General features: G+C 41.6%; 1 protein-coding gene and 1 long non-coding RNA gene across 2 annotated transcripts in view; one reads left to right on the top strand and one right to left on the bottom strand.

The window, feature by feature from the left end:
- Positions 1–17,288, top strand: part of LOC132028382 (uncharacterized) — an 84,713-nt gene that overhangs the window by 61,646 nt on the left and 5,779 nt on the right. The window contains exons 3-4 of the long non-coding RNA XR_009407416.1: positions 9,486–9,635; positions 12,870–12,958. This is a non-coding gene — a long non-coding RNA (uncharacterized LOC132028382). The remainder of the gene's footprint in view (positions 1–9,485; positions 9,636–12,869; positions 12,959–17,288) is intronic.
- ATP10B (ATPase phospholipid transporting 10B (putative)) overlaps positions 6,340–17,288 on the bottom strand; it is a 169,716-nt gene continuing 158,767 nt past the window's right edge. Inside the window, exons 22-23 of the mRNA XM_059417295.1 lie at positions 14,063–14,250; positions 6,340–9,182 (exon numbers count right to left, since the gene is read on the bottom strand). Of these exons, the coding sequence (XP_059273278.1) occupies positions 8,720–9,182; positions 14,063–14,250 (651 nt within the window). The 3' untranslated portion in view covers positions 6,340–8,719. The remainder of the gene's footprint in view (positions 9,183–14,062; positions 14,251–17,288) is intronic.

Genomic DNA, 17,288 nt, shown 5'->3' on the forward strand with positions numbered 1-17,288 from the left:
CTGTGGAAAATTACAGGATGTGCTGTTTAGCAACAAGGCCAGCCTGGTCTTTGGTAATTACAGCAGGCTGGGAATCTGGTCTGGGTTTGGAATAGCTTTTCTCGCTCTTATTAATGCATTATTGATGCACATCATTATTAAAAATAATGCATTATTTGGAGGGGTGCCTTGTGGCTCAGTTGGTTAACCATCTGATTCTTGATCTCAGCTTAGGTCTTGATCCTGGGGTCCTGAGTTCAAGCCCCACGTTAGGCTCCATGCTGGGTATAGAGGCTACTTAAAAAAAAGTGCATCTTGTATAAGCTACCCAACTTTTCTGAGTCTCAGTTTGCTTACCTGTAAAATGGAAATAAAAAATGCCAATTGAAATTTTGATGGTATTTTGGTGTCATCATAGACCTAGAATACAAGAATGTCTGCAGCCCACATGGACAATCACTTAATCTCCCCTTGGTGGTCCTTCACTTTCCCAGTGGTCTACTTCCTTCTCCCTGTACTAGTACTACCAGAAACATTAGCAGAATGGAAACAAAAATCATTTATTTATAAATGTGAGCCCAGTGGCCCAAAGTCGAAGATGGATAAGGGAGCAGAAGAGAGGTTGGTTTTCCCTGTGAAGCAACACTTAGCCTAATTGTAGTGTTTGACCTCATGGAAAGAGGAAATGGAAGAGAGACAGGAGAGCCCAGAATGTTTCTGAAGCTGTTTTAAGATTAGGCCCTCAAGAACTACTGAGTTTTCTGGAACATTGACCATTGGATCATCCTTTGGTCTTTGCCTTTGGGGAAGAGAAGAAGTGGGAGGCTGAGGCAGAGATATTCTGGTATGGGGAGAGGCAGAGGAAATGTCTTTCCCTACCTCTGCCTCCTGAATTTGTAGTCAGGAGTAGATGAAAGAACATTCTTATAAGCTGGTCCACTATTATCATTAGCCAAGGCTTAATTCTAGCCCTGGGGTGAGTCATTTAGGACTTGTCACTTCAGGCTCTGTCATTCTAGCAAGTATGATTAAGGGGGGGGGGGGAAGACCTGAGTAACGAGAAGTATCTATATTGAATACTGTAAGATATGTGCCGAGAGCTTTGGGAGTTCAGTGACTAGGGATAGCTTTATGGAAGAAGTGGTCTCTAGAGGGCTGAATTTGAGATTCAGGCTTTGAGCAGGCATTCTAGGTAGAGGAGTTGGCTCAACCAAAGGCACAGAAGTTGGAAAAGTATACAGTGTGTTTATAATGGTAAGCAATTAGGTTCCCTTGAACAGGTGCTCTGAGCCTGGCAAGGCAGGTCAGGATAAAGTGATGGGGGCCCAGTGTATGCTGGACTCAGGAGTTGGGGCATAAGTAGAACACACAGTTTTTGCTTACTTCCTTTGGGATTTATCTTAACATCTTTCATATTTCTTCTTTACCACCTGCTTACTTTTTCTGGTCTCCATCCCCAACATGTATTTGTGATTTTCTGATGCTTAGCCAGTCAGCAGGTCTTCAATTGACTTGCTAGTGGCTCTAATTATCCTGTACGAGAGCTGATTATTCTGGTTTCCAACTCATCTACTTGAAAAAAGATTTCTTACTGGTAGGTTGAGTGAAAACTTCAAGGGCACTTAAGAGTAAACTGAGTATGTGTTCTTTACAGGTGAGAGTGATGAATTCAGAAAAATCTGGGGCTTTAGAAGTCTCCATGCAAACCCCCTAATTTTAAAGATGGAAAATGATAAGGGAAGAAAAGTCTTATAATAAGAAATTTATAGATTTGGGAACCCAGATATCCCAACCCTAAATCTAGTCAGGGCTCTTTTCATTGTACTATAGAAGTGTTAATATTTTGGGCCCTGAAGTTGGGCATCTTGGAACTGAATCTCCTCTTTCAGCCACATATTTGTCTGTTGACTTGGGAAAGTTATCAGACATTAGTTGGCTTCCTTGTTTCATTTTATAGAGGAGCAGAATGGAAAAAAAAAGTATTGGCATTTACAGGGAACAAAAAAAAAATGAGGTGTATTCCCAGTTTGTCCTATTGTTCCAAGAGCCACCTGATGTGTAGGCCATCACTTCCAGGGATGAAACAAGGGCTTTCTAAAGAAAGGGTCTTCTGACAAAAGGTGTCTATGCTCCCTTGCCCCTGCCACCATTCTGGTCTGCCACTCTGCCTGAACTCCCATGCCTGCTTATTCTTAATGATGAAGTACCCCGACAATGCTGTTAAACTATGTTACCAAGCTCCCTCATTTGGTCATGATATTCATTAAGAGCATGCCCTAAAGATATCCTCTGATTATCCTGAGCCAACTGATTAATGGGGCCAGGAGAGTGATATGAGGTCCTACTGGGAGAGGCACCAATGGGACCATTTGGTAAAAGGGTACTCCATAAATTTCATTTTCAACCTGGAACAGACCTTCTAAATTACTATTCTCCAGCCACCTGGGATGAGCTTACGGGGTAGCTGAGGATAGCAGAGGTGATTTTCAGTCTCTGGCAAGTTCATGTCCCCTCTTTGGGCCTTCTATTCCTTCTCTGGTTCCTTGCTTTTTAAAAAGAGGAGTGCTTGGCTGGAAGCACAGCAAATGTTAAGCTTCCCTGGGGTCTTGTATCCCCTTCCTGAAAGACCACTTTCATTGCCTAACATACTGGTCTGTTATAAATGGGGAAAGCAAATAGATGCTTCTTTTCAAACAGTTCTTTTTTGTTAAAAGGGGCAAAAGATTATAAATCTTTCTCTCTCTTTCCCAATGCCCCCAGAAAATCTGGGTAGTTTTGAAGACAAGATTAGAGGCTTAGAGGCAGCAGTTGAGGGGTTTCAGGACTCACTTTTGACCCTGCAGATGGGAGAAGAGAATTCTGAGAGGTGACTTACTGGTATAACCCTACCCTTCAACCCTAGGCTGCCCTTTTGCAAACAGGGTGATATGAGGAGTTCTGGAAGGATTCTGTGGTCAAATCTACTCTGACTCACCTGCCATATGGCCTGATATTTTCAAATTTTACTCCTTTGGATTAACATTCTGAGATTTAAATGTCCAAGCAGCCCTGGAAAGGACTGCCAGTTAATCTCTGGTTGATAAGGTGGTCGAAGAGCCCTCACTAATTGTTTAGAGAACCCCAGTTCCAGTCTCAGCTCTAAATATAAATTAGCTGGTAACTTGGGGCTCATCCACTTACCTGTTTTTTGGGTTTTGTCATCTACATCTGCAGGGATATCTTTCACCTCATCTTGTGGGATAAAGGTTAGCTGGGGTAAGAAAAGCTCATGACATTGATGGGGGAAAAACATTTTTCCTAAAAAATTGGTCAGCCAGCCTCCCTTTGCTGAACTGGCACTGGGGACAGTCCCTGAGGGTACTGTTGCCTTCCAGGTGGTATTGGTTCCTGAGGTGCCTGGGCTTGTCTTTCCCCAGGCTTGATCTGTGAAAGGCTGCCTCTCCTGTAGACAGACTGAGTCAGGGCACAGATGGTGGCAGTTTAAATATTGACAGAGGAGGAGCTTAGACACAGTGATATGCATGGAAGGAGGGTACTGGAGACTCGACTTGGTGCTTTATTTAAAGAGTAAGTGGCTGGGGATAGAGAGGTGTTGATGGAGGAGATAGGAGGCTAAAGCTGTCCTTCCCCACTCCTTAGACACCTCAGCACCTGGAGTGAGTCTACAGCCTGTGTGAGGGAGAGAGATGTCCTAGCTCTAGCTTCCTCCTGTCAGCTGGAGATGGTGGCTTCCCTGGCCCTGCAACTCCTTACAATCTACCGATCTGAGAAAGGCAACCAGGGACATTGCAAAGGCTTGGGGGGTTCATTATCTTCCCAAATAGTGTTGCTGTCCTGCCTGCTCTACTCCCTCTGAGACCAGCCCTCGTTAATGAGTTTCCTCAACAGCCAGAGTCACAACACTGTTGAGCATCGCCATGTACTGAGCACTTGGAACACAGCAGAGAAAAGATTGCAGGGTCCCTTTGTTATGAGATTTTCCACTATGTGTATGCATGATAGAGAATGAGACAGTTGTACAAATAGTAAACCAAAGGCTGCAGTTGCACAAGGGCATTCCACAAATAGCTCTTAGAACCACAGAATGTTAAAATCAGTCCAGTTCCTACCTTGAGTGTTTGGGGGAAGCCAAGAGAACCTCAGTTTGAGGTTGAAACCTGGTGAAGGGATTTGTCCAGGGTCACAGTGGACACCACTGGCAGAGCAGACTTGAAATCTTGGCTCCAACTCCTGGCTCAGTTCCCCTTCCATCTTGTTTCCCTTGCTCTAGCTGCAAGAGTCGTCAGAAGCAGCAGCTCCTCCACTGATGCTAGGTGGCACCAGAACGCCTTGGAAGAAAAAGGCTCCAGATTTCAGCTCTTGTCGGACAATACCCATATCCTCATTGTGGGCATCCTAAAGTTCAGATGGACAGGGCTCCTTTTGTAATGCTCTCAAAGGCCTGCTTGGCCCAGCTCACAATCCCCACCTTCTTTAACAGTGAAATCTTGCCTGGGTTGGAGGTGCAGGGAGGGGCCATCTCCTCTTCGATTGCATAGGAGAATTTGCTCCTATGTGATTTCTCCTGGGGCTCTCAGGGCAGAATAGAAAGTTCTGGCTAGGTGAACAGCTCATGGGGAGATATTTTAGGGCAGTTGTAGGCATGAGTTCCAGTTCATCTTAGCTGTTAGTATTTTCTTTACTGAAGCTTTTGTCTGGGTGTGCAACCCAGCTGAACCCAGTGTGGTCTTTCTCTGGGTCATATGGCCAGTCTGTGACAGAGTTAGGGTGGAATTCCAGCTCACTGAATACTGAACTACTTTGCTTCTCAGGAGAATGTGGAGAAGACAAGACCCTCTGTCATCTGTTTCCTACCTACCTGTTCAGCCCCACCTTGCAGTTGTGTAGCTTCGTGGCGAAGAGTATAGGCTCTGGTTTCAGACTCTTGAATGCTGCCTCCCCACTTGTTAATTGTGTGACTGTGCCATATTTATTTGGCTTGTCCTTGCCTCAGTTTCTCCCTTTGTAATGGGATGTGATGGATTGTCAATGGCCTCAAATTTCTTTGTAGATCCTCCCATTAAAGGTGGAATTTATTTTCCCCACTCCCTTGAAACTGGGATGGCCTTGTGATTTGCTTTGATAGAATGTAGTGATATGGATGATATGTGAGTTCTGAGCCTATGTCTCAAGAGGCTTTGTAGATTCTGTTCTCATTCGCATATGATGATGTTGGCTGACGTTCTCGAGGATGGGAGATCCCAGCCCTTCCACCTCAAACTGCACAGGGAATCATGAGCGCATAAGTAATTGTGTTGGTCCACTCCATTTTGTGGTGGTGGTGGTTTGGTATGTTGCAGAAGCTAACTGAAATAATGGAGCATAATATTACCTACCTTGGAGGGTTGCTGTGAGGTTTCCATGATGATGTACATTAGTCTAGTGTCAAACACACAGTGAGCTAGTGTGGTTGTTACTCTTAACATTACCGTAGGGGCATTTACTCTTTCTTATTTAGGTTATAGTCATTCTGACCTTTCTCCTTTCTTTTCTTTTCTTCTTCTGTATACCAAACTCTTTCTTTTCAGGGCTTTTTTTTTTTTTTTAAAGATTTTATTTATTTATTTGACAGAGATCACAAGTGACAGAGAGGCAGGCAGAGAGAGGAGGAAGAAGGCTCCCTGCCGAGCAGAGAGCCTGATGCCGGACTCGATCCCAGGACCCTGGAATCATGACCTGAGCCAAAGGCAGAGCCTTAACCCACTGAGCCACCCAGGCACCCCCTTTTCAGGACTTTGGTAGTTAATTCTCTCCATCTGGAATAGCCCTTCCCTGCCGTATTATCATGGTTAAAGCCTTTTCTGGGAACACCCTTCCCTTCTTTTTCATTCTTCTTTCTTTTCATAGAGTTCAACGGTCTCATTTATCTATTTCCTTAATTACTAGCTTCCCTTCTAGGTTGTCTTCCCTTCTAAGTTGTAAATCCCCTGAGGGCAGGAGATGGGCCCATTTTTTTCTCCTATTTTATCCTCGCTGCCTAACACAGTGCTGTGTACAGCAGGCACCCACTTGATCTTTTCCAAAGGAGTGTAAGGAGGCACCTGAATCAATCTGGGTTGGAGGTTGGTGTCAAGCTTCCATCAAGAGGAGGGTAGCCAGGCTAGAGTTTCAGACAGAGGAGACTCTGGGTGCTTCTGCTTCTAATTCTTATAGCCATTTTGGTTTGTGTCACACTCTCTTGTTAGATCAAACATGTTCTTGATACTCTGTCTGACAAGGTATGAGCTTCTTTTAAGATAGGAACTGAATTTCTCACAGCACACAGCACATGACCAGGCACCTACTAGGAGCTTAACAGAAGTTTATTGGAGAGATAAATGGATGGACAGACTACTAAATAAATGAATGAATGCAAGAAGGATGGACGGATGGATGAGAGGGTACTCAGAAATGCAGGCAATTATGGAAAACAATGTTTATTTTTTTTCTCATAAAGGATAACACATTTCCAGTCAATCAGTAAAAGGTCATAAAAGTATAAAAGTATACTAAGTACAATCATTAGCATAATGTTATAGGAAAAGTTGTTATAACCTTTTCCCTTAAGATGGCATGTTGGATGGTCACAGCTAGTTTGGTTTCAAAGAGGGGCAAGAGTAGGTGACTAGTTGTCTCAGGTGTCCCAGGATTGAGGAGTTTCCTAGGATGAGGGCCCTTCAGTGCTAAAACTTGGAAAATCCCAGGCAATCTGGGATGGTTTGATCATGCAAGAAAGAACACAACATCACAATGTTGGGTATGGTTTGACATATAGGTTTAGTGGTCATTTTCACAAGTTTCCTATTACCTTGTTTCCCCTTAGCTCTGAAATGAAATCCCTGTGTTACTATTGAGGGTGTTACAACTTTCAAAATGTTTACATGTTTCCTGCGTATTTTTGACTTGATCCTTATGCCAAACCTGGAAGGTAAGGCAGTTTTAACCTAATTTGCAGGTGTGGCATCTTGCTTCAAGGCTCCTGGCTCTTGGCTCCTAGAGAGTACAGAAGCAAAGACTCAAACCCAGATCTCCTGAGGCCAGTGTTCTTCCCACTACTCTGTTCTTCTCTAAAACAGCCTACTGCTCTCAATCTGGTTTGCGGGAGTGGGCAGGAATCAAATGGGGAAAACAGGGACCCCAAGATCCAAGTTTTGGCTCAATCCTCTCATTTGGAACAATTCCTATCATTACTGCTTTGCCTGCTGTGTTCACCTGCTCCTTCTCTAGCAATCAGCATATAGGATTCTCCTGTTGACCATTATTGGCATCATTATGTGGCATAGTCCGTAAAAGAGATCCAGTGTATTGGTTCCAGGGACACAATGCTTTAAACCATCCCTCCAGTTCAGGCTTGTCCACAGGAAGTTCAGAGGATGAGCTCATTCTGTCCAATTTGATTGTTGAGATATTTTTGTGCATCTTTGCTGAGAAGTTACTCAAGTGATAAGTTAACTTGTGGTGGCTACGACTCTTTGGCTCAAAGACTCGTCACCCCTGTTGCATCCATCACTAATATACAGGGGTTTTTGCTTAATATACAGGTACTACTTTAAGGAGGAGAGGGTTCAGTAGCCTTGTCTGACTTATCCTAAAGACTAGGGATACACTGTCCTTGTCCATAATAGCCCTGAATTCTCTTGATAGCCTCTTGGAATTCTATCATGCATTCTTTCATGTCAGCATTGTTTTGAGCACTTGTACATTTTGGCATTTGTAACCTCTAGGAATAAGAAGTTTCCATAATCCCTTAACCTCTGAAATGAGACTTCCTCTGACTCTCCCTAATATAAATGAAGCATGGGCCAGTGTCTTCCAGCTGGGAAGAATCTGGGATAAGCTTAATGATAGAGTTTAATACTGGACCTGTCCTTTGAGGTGTCCTTGTTTGGGCTTAGAGTTTCTCTATCATACAGGTTTATTCTGGGTCTACCAGTCTTAGATCTGAATAAGGATGAGTACTTCCATTCAAAAATAAATAAATAGCTTAAATAGTACTGCTCCTATTCTCTTGGTACTGACTGTGGACATATGGTCCTTTAGCAAAAGCTTGGGGTCTATAGTGCACCCATTCACTTTTGCATGCTTATGTTGTTGCCTCTTACAATAGCTATGGACCTACAACTCTCAGAAGTGTCTGTGACACTCAGTTCAAACCTAGTTTTAATCTTTAGATGTTTTCTTTGGCTTAGAGACAGAAAGCAGCCCAATTCTCTATGAATGAAAGTGTTGTTAAGCTTGACATAATTACCACTGCAATACACTCAAGATGAAGTACCTTTGTATATGGGTCTCTTCTGAAACTTTAACTTTTGGCATAATAAAATGAGGTGATGGTTTGACAAGCTCAGAAACTTCCATATCCTAAGAGAATGCCTGGGTAGATAGATCTCTTGGAATCTTGGAAAATTATGGCCCTGTTGTGTTGGCCATTGGCTCTACTTACCTAGAAGGTCACAGCAATGTTTCTGGGCTAAAATATTTAACAACTCAATATATTAAAAACATAGTGTTCTTATAAAAATTTCGATGGCGTGATGTGCTGCCTGGCAGCCGGAGAAAGCTAGAGGTTGACTGGTTTCCAGTCCTTTGTCAAAGCCCTTGGGGCCAGCATTTTCTCCAAGGAAGTCAAGCCTGGTTCCTCCATGAAGAGGAAGATTCATGGGTTAATTAGGCCATCAACTGGGTGGCTTCCTCTGGGTTTGTACAGATTTCTGCAGGCCATTCATATGGTCATTGAACTCTGGGATCGGCGATGACTGCCCCTGCTTAAGGGCCTGTCCTCATCAATCTGTCCACCGCTTGAGTAGGCTCCTGAAGCCATTGTTCTGCTAGGCCCCAGAAGAGGGTATTCCCTGGATGAGGGTTTAGCTGAGGAGTCCCCTGGGCATGGGTGATCCTTCAGATGGTCTCTGCTGCATTTCTCTCCATGTAGCACCCGATCCTCCTTGCACTTCCGCTTGGGAGGGCTAGAGCTCTTTGGGCTACTGGCTCTGAAGTCTTGTTCTGGGACAGGTGGCACTGGATGGTGGGTGCGCTGAGCCTCTCCAGGAATAGGGACAGGCCTCCGTCTGCTCCTCCAGCTCTGTATTTCTAGGTCTCTTTTGTCTGTGGGGAGTTTGTCGATTTTCTGAGCTTTTAAGATCAGGGACTTCCCGTAAGTCCCTTGTAGAGATAGGAAAAAGTACCTGGTGGGAGACAACACAATAAAAGTACTTTTTTTTTTTTTGTGGACTTTTTGAATTTCAGCATTGGAAGGGGCCTTAGAATCCAATTCCCCACACAGGGCAAGATCCTCTTTGTTACAGTCCTGACTGTTGGCTATCAAATCTAGGCCTGGGTACCTCTGGTAATGGGGGATTCAACAACAACAAAATATAATAGCTAACATTTATTGTGTGTCTGAGCTATCCTAAGTGTTTTAGATATTAACTCATTTCATTCTTCCAACAATCTTGTGCAGTGTGTACTTTTGTTTCCCCTGTGTACAGATGAGTAAAACTGAGGCACCAAGGGATTAAGTGATTTGTCCAGAGCCACACAATGACAGAGCTGTGATCAGAACCGAGCACTCTGGATCCCAAGGCTTTTATCTACCATGTGAAGGTGGTCCATTCTATTTCTGGGATATTCTAATTCAGGTAAATGTATTTGCTTTGTAATATCAACCCTTTGTGGAACTAATTTTTAAGTAGTTTCTAAATACATATTTTCCCTGAATCTATGGACTGACTTGACAGCATCACCGTATTATCACTATTTTCTAGATGAAAAAACTGAGGACCTAAGTGAGGTCCTAATTGACCTAACTGAGGACCTAATGACCTCCCTGATGGTTAACTCAAGTGTTCCTTTGTTTCTGCCAAGTTGAAGGTGGACTCTGGGAGTCTCTGTGTTTGAATCTTTTCTCTAGTCCAAGTTTAGGGAAGAAAGGAGTAGAGTGGTGAGTAAAACTATATGGTGTATGGACAAAGAATCACATCATGATACTGGGCAATTCATGCTCCCTCTTTTGGTGTCAATTTCTTAACCTAAAATGTAATTCAACTGGTCAGGAGAACACTCATGGTCTTTTCCAAAAATAATTCTTTAAAAAGTTTTATTTCTAAAGCCTTATAGAAAGGCTCCATCCTTCCACTATTGTCCAAAAGCTTTAGGGTGACCTCACAGTGGGCAAGGGTTTCTGAAGACAACAGTAGGTCCAATGGAATAAGATAAAATTTCCCTTTTTCTTTCCATCTCACCCAGTGAGGCAGTACAGGTGGCCATGTATATGTTTCAGGAAAGATTCAATTTCTTGGAAATTTAAGCCTTTCCCTCAAGTTATCACTTTCTTTTCTCCATCCATTTATTTAACAAATACCTGTAAAGGCCCTACAATAAGCCAGGCCCAAAGGGATCAAACTGTGAACAAGACAAGGTTCTTGCTTTTATGTAGCACATAAATAGACTTTTATAAATGGAGAGAGAATGAAAAGTGTCAAACACCTGATCTGGTGTGAGAGCCCTTCCTTGAGAAGAAAACATTTAAGCTGAGGACTGAGAGACGGTGTAGGAGGTAGTCAGGCAAAGAGGGGATGAGAACAAAATCCTGCATACAATGGCTGCAGTATGGAAAGTGAGGATAAGAGTTGGGGAATATGAGACAGAGGGTTTGGTAGGGCCAGAGCAGGAAGGGACTGTAGCCATATCTTGGGTTTTTGTGCTTTATTGTGAGGGCCTTGAGATGCTCTTGGGTGGGGGGTGGGGCATAAACAGATGACAAGATTATACTTTGACACAATGATAATGGATTAGAGCAAATCCATTAGGAGACTGCTGAAGTAATTTGGGGTAAAAAGATTAGAAATGGAAGTAGTAGATGGATTTGATAAATTCTAGGGGCTAAACCCATCTGTTCTTCTGACAAGTCAGATATGAGGTGATAGGTGGTATTAAGGATAACTCCCAGGAGTTTGTTCTGTCCTGGTCCTAAGTGGGTAGCATTTGATGGAGAGAACTCTGGAAGAGACCTATTTCTTTGATGGTGGTGCTGTTGATAGAGGATGGATCATGAATTAAATTACAGATGTCTGTTTCCTCAGAGTAAACGTGCCTCATGGTGGTGATGATAGGTAGCTAGAAAGATACATCTGGAATTCAGAAGAGAGGAATTTATACTGGAATAGGAATTTATACTGGAGATTCATCTATTAAAAATGATACTTAACTTCACAATAGTGGTTGCTATGTCTATGGAGACAATATAAAGTTAGAAGACAGAAGAACCTATGACCAAGGCTAGACATCCACTATGTCAAGAACACGAACCAGCAAAGGAAGCAAAGAAGTTGGAGAAAAACCAACACAGTGTCGTGTTACTGAAGCCAAGGAAAGAGTGTTCAAGGATAGTTATCCTCCCTTATAGCTAATTAAGACACTGCTTTGTGTTGTAAACTTAGTGCAGTAGTTTCTTTTGTTTTATCTGTAAAATAATTTACATGTTCCTAGTTTAAGAGAATCTGTACACTTCTTTTATATTGCTTGAATTAATTAGACCAAGATAAGTGAGGTCACAGCTAGTGGCCCAATTATCACAAGCTTGGTGTGTGAAATCAATCACCATTATGATAAATGTAGCCTACAACTTTAAGTGAATGAGTAGTTTTCTGTGGCATTCTTTCACGTAGATTTCTATACAAAACATTTATTTTTCCAAGATTATGAGTCTATAGTCCTTGGAACTATTAAAATAATCTTTATCAGAGGAAATATCTGCTTTTCTTAGTAAATGATGAAAAAGAACAGAGATTTAACTTGTGCGCTATGTTAATTAGCAAGCAAATATTTGTTAACTTTTTCCTAACTTGTCCCTTATCTGTTATAACAAGCTCTAATGCTGAAGGCTTGTCTTTTCAAAAACAGTTGTCAACAGTCTTGATACTTGTCAAATATCCTCAGCAACCTGACTGGTTTTGGCTCTAGGTGTTTCCCACCCAAGGGTAAGACAAAGAATATAGGCTGATGACTTTCTTTCCATACCCTAAACATGATATGGAACAGGGGGGCTCAGTCCTTGGCTAGTGGTGATCATACTTGTGTTTAACCCAAAAGTGTGAACAAAAGTACTTAACCCACATTTTGATGCCCCTTTCCATGAGCCCACATTCTTAATGGTCTTTCCCAAGGGGCTGGGCCGAAGAAGGGGTGGGGTGGGGTGGGCAATACATCCTCTGAGGCTTGTACTTGTTTTTAATTGCTTCCTGTTCTTCACTCCAGGCCCTTTTTCAAAACTTGTCACTTCCCTGTATTATGGTCACAGTTCTACTGGAATTGTCTGTTGGATTGCAGGTTTCTTAAGAAAAAGGGTCCTCTTTTATTCCCCTTTCTTTTCTAACCTGGATTGCTCATTTGTCTCAGAATGAAGCCTATGTGACAGGAACTGTGCTAAGTATTGGTAATATAAGGATAAGGAGTATACCTTCTGTCCAGAAATTAATGATCACACAGAGATAGACGATTTATAACAAATGGCTACAGGCAGTGACAGAGACACACCCAGGTGAGGCGAACATGTAAGAGAGCGGAATGTATTTCCACTTGAAGGTGGGTGAAATCATGGAAGGGTTGGAATTGGTCACGTCTGAAATGTCAAAAGATGAGGAAGTTTGGTAATAGAGAGTACATTCCAAATAGAAGGAACAGCCTGAATAAGAGCAAGAAGGTGAGGAGACCTGGGCCTTCAGAGAAGTAAAAGAAGCTTGGTAGTGTGAAGCCCAAAGTTTGAAGTAGGGAATTGAGGGAGGAATGAGGCTGTAGAGACCAGCAGGAGCCAAGCAGGGAGGTCATGCACAGAGTGTATTCAGAATACAACTGATATTTGTGTTTCTATCTAGGTATCTTCAGCCTTCAACCTTGCATCAGAGGCACATCAGAAATCAAGGTTCTGAGCTGGCTTAGGACAAAGAAATGGAGACCAACCTAGGTAAGCAAGTTGCCACATTTATTAAAAGAAGTATGACTGGCTACGGCTCTCTAATTTTGGATTAGAGAAAGTTCTGCACAATGTTGAGATAGTCTGTTTACTACAGTTTATGATGATAAGGTGGCTGAATTTCAGTGCTCAGAGTGGTGAGATCTTAAGGATGGAGAGGGGCTAAGTCCTGCACACACGTACATGTTCAAGTTCACTGACTATTCTAACTCGAGTATGGGCTGCGGAACAGAACACTGGCCACAAAATTGGGAGAATCCAGTTCGTTCCCACTGTGGTTTTTGGTGGACTTATAGAAACATTAGGGTCCTTCCTGGGACTTAGCTGTCCCATGAGCAAGTGGCCCTAGAACTATAGCTCTGCCTAACATCTAGTTAATGGCAAAAGCAAAACAAAGTGCTAGATAGTGTGTAGCAAGAATGAGCTTCAAGGAAATGCAAGGCATTGTTGTTGCTATTCTTCTGGAAAAGTAAAATGCAGGTTTAGGCCAGAAATGTTAGAAATAGTCTTTGGGCTGGAATGCTTTATTGGCTAATACATATTTTTTATATGTAATAAATTTTAATTATGTTAAAAAGTGGGCTATTTCATGCAAAATTTGAATTTTTGAAAGAAGTCTAAAGCTCTGGAATGCTGAGACTTGATCTTTTGTGGTGACAATGATAGGGAGAAGCTGAGAAGGTCTTTCTCCCCATGTCTGTACTATACCTGGTTTGCTGCAGTTGTGTGCCTGTCCCTATAGTTATTAGAGTTATGAGACTCCTGGGCTAGTAAAGGACCATGGAACTTTTCCAAACGATCCCTTATACACAACAAAATTTGTAAGACAGTAGGGCAGGAATTATCATTTTATAGGTGTCACAACTGAGGCCATGCCAGTTGGTGACTTGCTACTCTGTGGCTGACCTGGGATCAGAGTCCCTCTTATTTGCCTTCTAATTCATTATTCTCTTTGATCTAATACCCTGTTTTTGAAACAACAGTCTCAAGGTTCCCAGCAGGAGTCAAACTCCTGACTCTTGGCTTAGGAAAATAGCTTATTAAGGAGGGGGAACATTTGTGGTTCTAGGAAGAAAACAATCAATGTGCTCAAACCTTGGGAGAAGAGCCATGACCGGTGTGAGGAAACAGACGAGGTAGAAAGTGGGGTCTGAGAGCTGGCCTTCCATCACCCAGTAGGGATTGGTGGGACTGTTGCAGATGACGCAGGTGGCATTGTAAACGAGGGATACCACAAAATACATCAGGAAGCTGCCTATGAGAACAAGCCCGTGGATAATGGTCTGTGGAAGGAAAGGAAAAGTAAACACTGTTGAAACTATAGCTTAGATCGGGGGCAGTGAAATCATGGCACAAACTTTGTTTTAAACTTTTTTTGAGGGGGAATGCAACACACACATAAAAAATTCAAAAAAACCCATGCAGTTTAATGGAGCATTAGAAGCAAATACCACCAAATACCACCAATACTTCTATCACCCAGAATTTGAACATACTTAAAGAACCCCTAAAGATTCTGTCTCACCCTTGAATTTGGTGATACTTACAAGCCATTCTTTGTAGTTTCACTGCCTATATACTCTGCTTTTCAAATGTTAGATAAATAAAATCCTGTTTGGTGTGAGGAATCCATTTTTTCCACATGTGGCTGGCAGTTTATTCATGTTCAAAGCAATGGTGTGTCCTGTTGTCCGATCTTATTTTGTCCTATTTTTGTGTTCTTTTACCCATTCTTATCCTCTTTTAAACTTGATTATTTTGTACAATTTCGTTTTCTCCCTTTACTGGTTTGAAAGCTGTGTACTCCATTTCTGTTCTTTCATTGATTACTCAATAAATGGTAATAAGCAATCTTAACTTACCATAGTCTAAAGTATGTAACTACTTTTCCCTACTCCTGAATCATACAAGGGCTTTAGAGCACTTTACTCTGTTTACCTCCCTCCTGACTTCAATCTTATTGCCACTGCATATTTTCATTCTATCCTCTTTCAAAGCAGACAAGTCATTATTGTAGTTGAATGTCATGTCAGTGAAAACTGACAGTTACTAAAATTCATGTTAAATTTCTACCCAAGAAAGAGAGTGTCTGGCTTCGAGCACTTTCAAAAGGGCAATACACGTTCTCATAATGATTTTTAGTAACCGACTCCTTTTCCAAGAGCACCAGAAATTACAAGTAACGACTGGTTTAGCTGGTCTAGAAATGCTTTGGGCGGGTTAATACTGCTGAATGGGGAGTGAAAGAAAAAGGTCCGGTCTTTGAAAGCAGATGCATGCAGTGCTCTGAGAAGGTGGGCTGAGGAATCAAGGTACAGAATCTTTAGTTCATCACCCATGCGATACACAGTCGAGGCCTGATTGTACTTTTCAGGGCCTTTTGAAGGACTAAAAAAAAAATCTGGTGGTTAAGAGGGTGGTAGATAGTAGAATTCCTCTTGGAAAATGTCTTGAGCTAGTTTTCTTTTATTTAAATGTAATTAAATTGTAAAATATTTCAAGCAAACAGATAGTATACCTCATATACCCAACATCCAGCTTTATCAATTTTAACTATGTCATATTTCCTCCAGTTTTCATTAAAGAAATTTAACATATACAATTAAAGTACCCATGATTCCCTTGCAAATGTTCTCTCTTCAGTCTTGGATGTAAATTCAGTGGTTCACCATTCTTACGCATATTTTATACATACATGTTTATGAATGCGTCTTTAACTTTTCTCACTAGACCTAATGCTTTGGAATGCCATCTTTGTTGATGGATCTGGCTTTCATTATTTAACTGTTCTATTATATGAATATGCCACAATTTATTTTCCTGTTGATGAATATTTAGGCTTTTTCCTTTTTTCCCCTCCTGCTATTAGGAACAATACTATAATAAGCATTCTGAAAGACATCTCTGTATATACACATGTAAAAGTATTTCCAGGGTGCATTATACTTAAAAGTGGAATTGTGTCCTAGCAGGTGAGTACTTAAACTCCTCCAGCTAATTTTTTTTTTAAAGAGTTTATTTATTTATTTGACAGACAGGGATCATAAGCAGGCAGAGAGAGGAGGAAACAGGCTTCCGGCAGAGTAGAGAGCCTGATACGAGGCTTGATCCCAGGCCCCCGAGATCATGACCTGAGCTGAAGGCAGATGCTTTAACCCACTGAGCCACCCAGGCGCCCCAACCTCCAGCTATTTTCAAACTGCTCTCTAGAGTGGTGGCATCAGCTTATAGTTTGTGGTCTACTACCAGGATATGAAAGTTCCTTGGTTGGGTTTTCTCAGCTTTCACATACTTCTGAGTTAATTTGTCAATAATTTATTTAGAATTTTTATATCTCTGTTCATTTAGTCAGATGAGTCTATAATTTTCTCTCCTTGAACTTTCTGTGCCTATTTTGGTATCAGGATTATTTTAGCCAATTTCTTTAATGTTGACTGATTTAATCAGGTTTGCTAAATGACCTTGGTTATGTTCTGGTAAATTTTACATGTAAAGAAATTACCAACTTGTTTTAAGTTTTCAAAACATACCTAAAAATTTTATCTATAATTACCAGTCATTCTCATATTTTTGTGGTGTTTGGTGTCTTCTCTTGGATCAGGTTTGCCAGAGATTAGTTTTTTTAGTTAAAATTTCAGTTAGCATACAGTACAATATTAGTTCAGGTGTGTGATACAGTGATGCAACAAGTCCAGACAACCCCCAGTGCCCATTGCAAGTGCTCTCCTTAATTCCCATCAGCTATTTAACCCATCCCTCAACCACTTCCCCTCTGGTAACCATCAATTTGTTCCCTATAGTTAAGAGTCTGTTTCTTTGTTTGCCTTTTCTTTTGCTTGTTCGTTTTGTTTCTTAAATTCTGCACAAGTGTGGTATTTGTCTTTCTCTGACTGACTGACTTCGCTTAGCATATACTCCCTAGATCCTATCCCTGTTGCTGCAAATGGCAGGATTTCATTCTTTTTTTAAGGCTGAGTAACAGAGATTAGTTTTTATTAGGGTTTGGAAGAACTCCGTTTTGGTTTTATTGATCCTTTCTCTTAAGTTCCTTGAATTGGATTCTTGTTTTTTAATAATGAAAGTATTAGCTTCATCCCACAAGTTTGCATATATGGTATTTTTTAAAAAATTTTTTTCAATTTATTTATTTTCAGAAAAACAGTATTCATTATTTTTTCACCACACCCAGTGCTCCATGCAATCCGTGCCCTCTATAATACCCACCACCTTGTACCCCAACCTCCCACCCCCCCACCACTTCAAACCCCTCAGATTGTTTTTCAGAGTCCATAGTCTCTCATGATTCACCTCCCCTTCCAAT

The sequence above is a fragment of the Mustela nigripes genome, chromosome 12 (assembly GCF_022355385.1).
Source record: "Mustela nigripes isolate SB6536 chromosome 12, MUSNIG.SB6536, whole genome shotgun sequence".
Lineage (NCBI taxonomy): Eukaryota > Metazoa > Chordata > Mammalia > Carnivora > Mustelidae > Mustela > Mustela nigripes.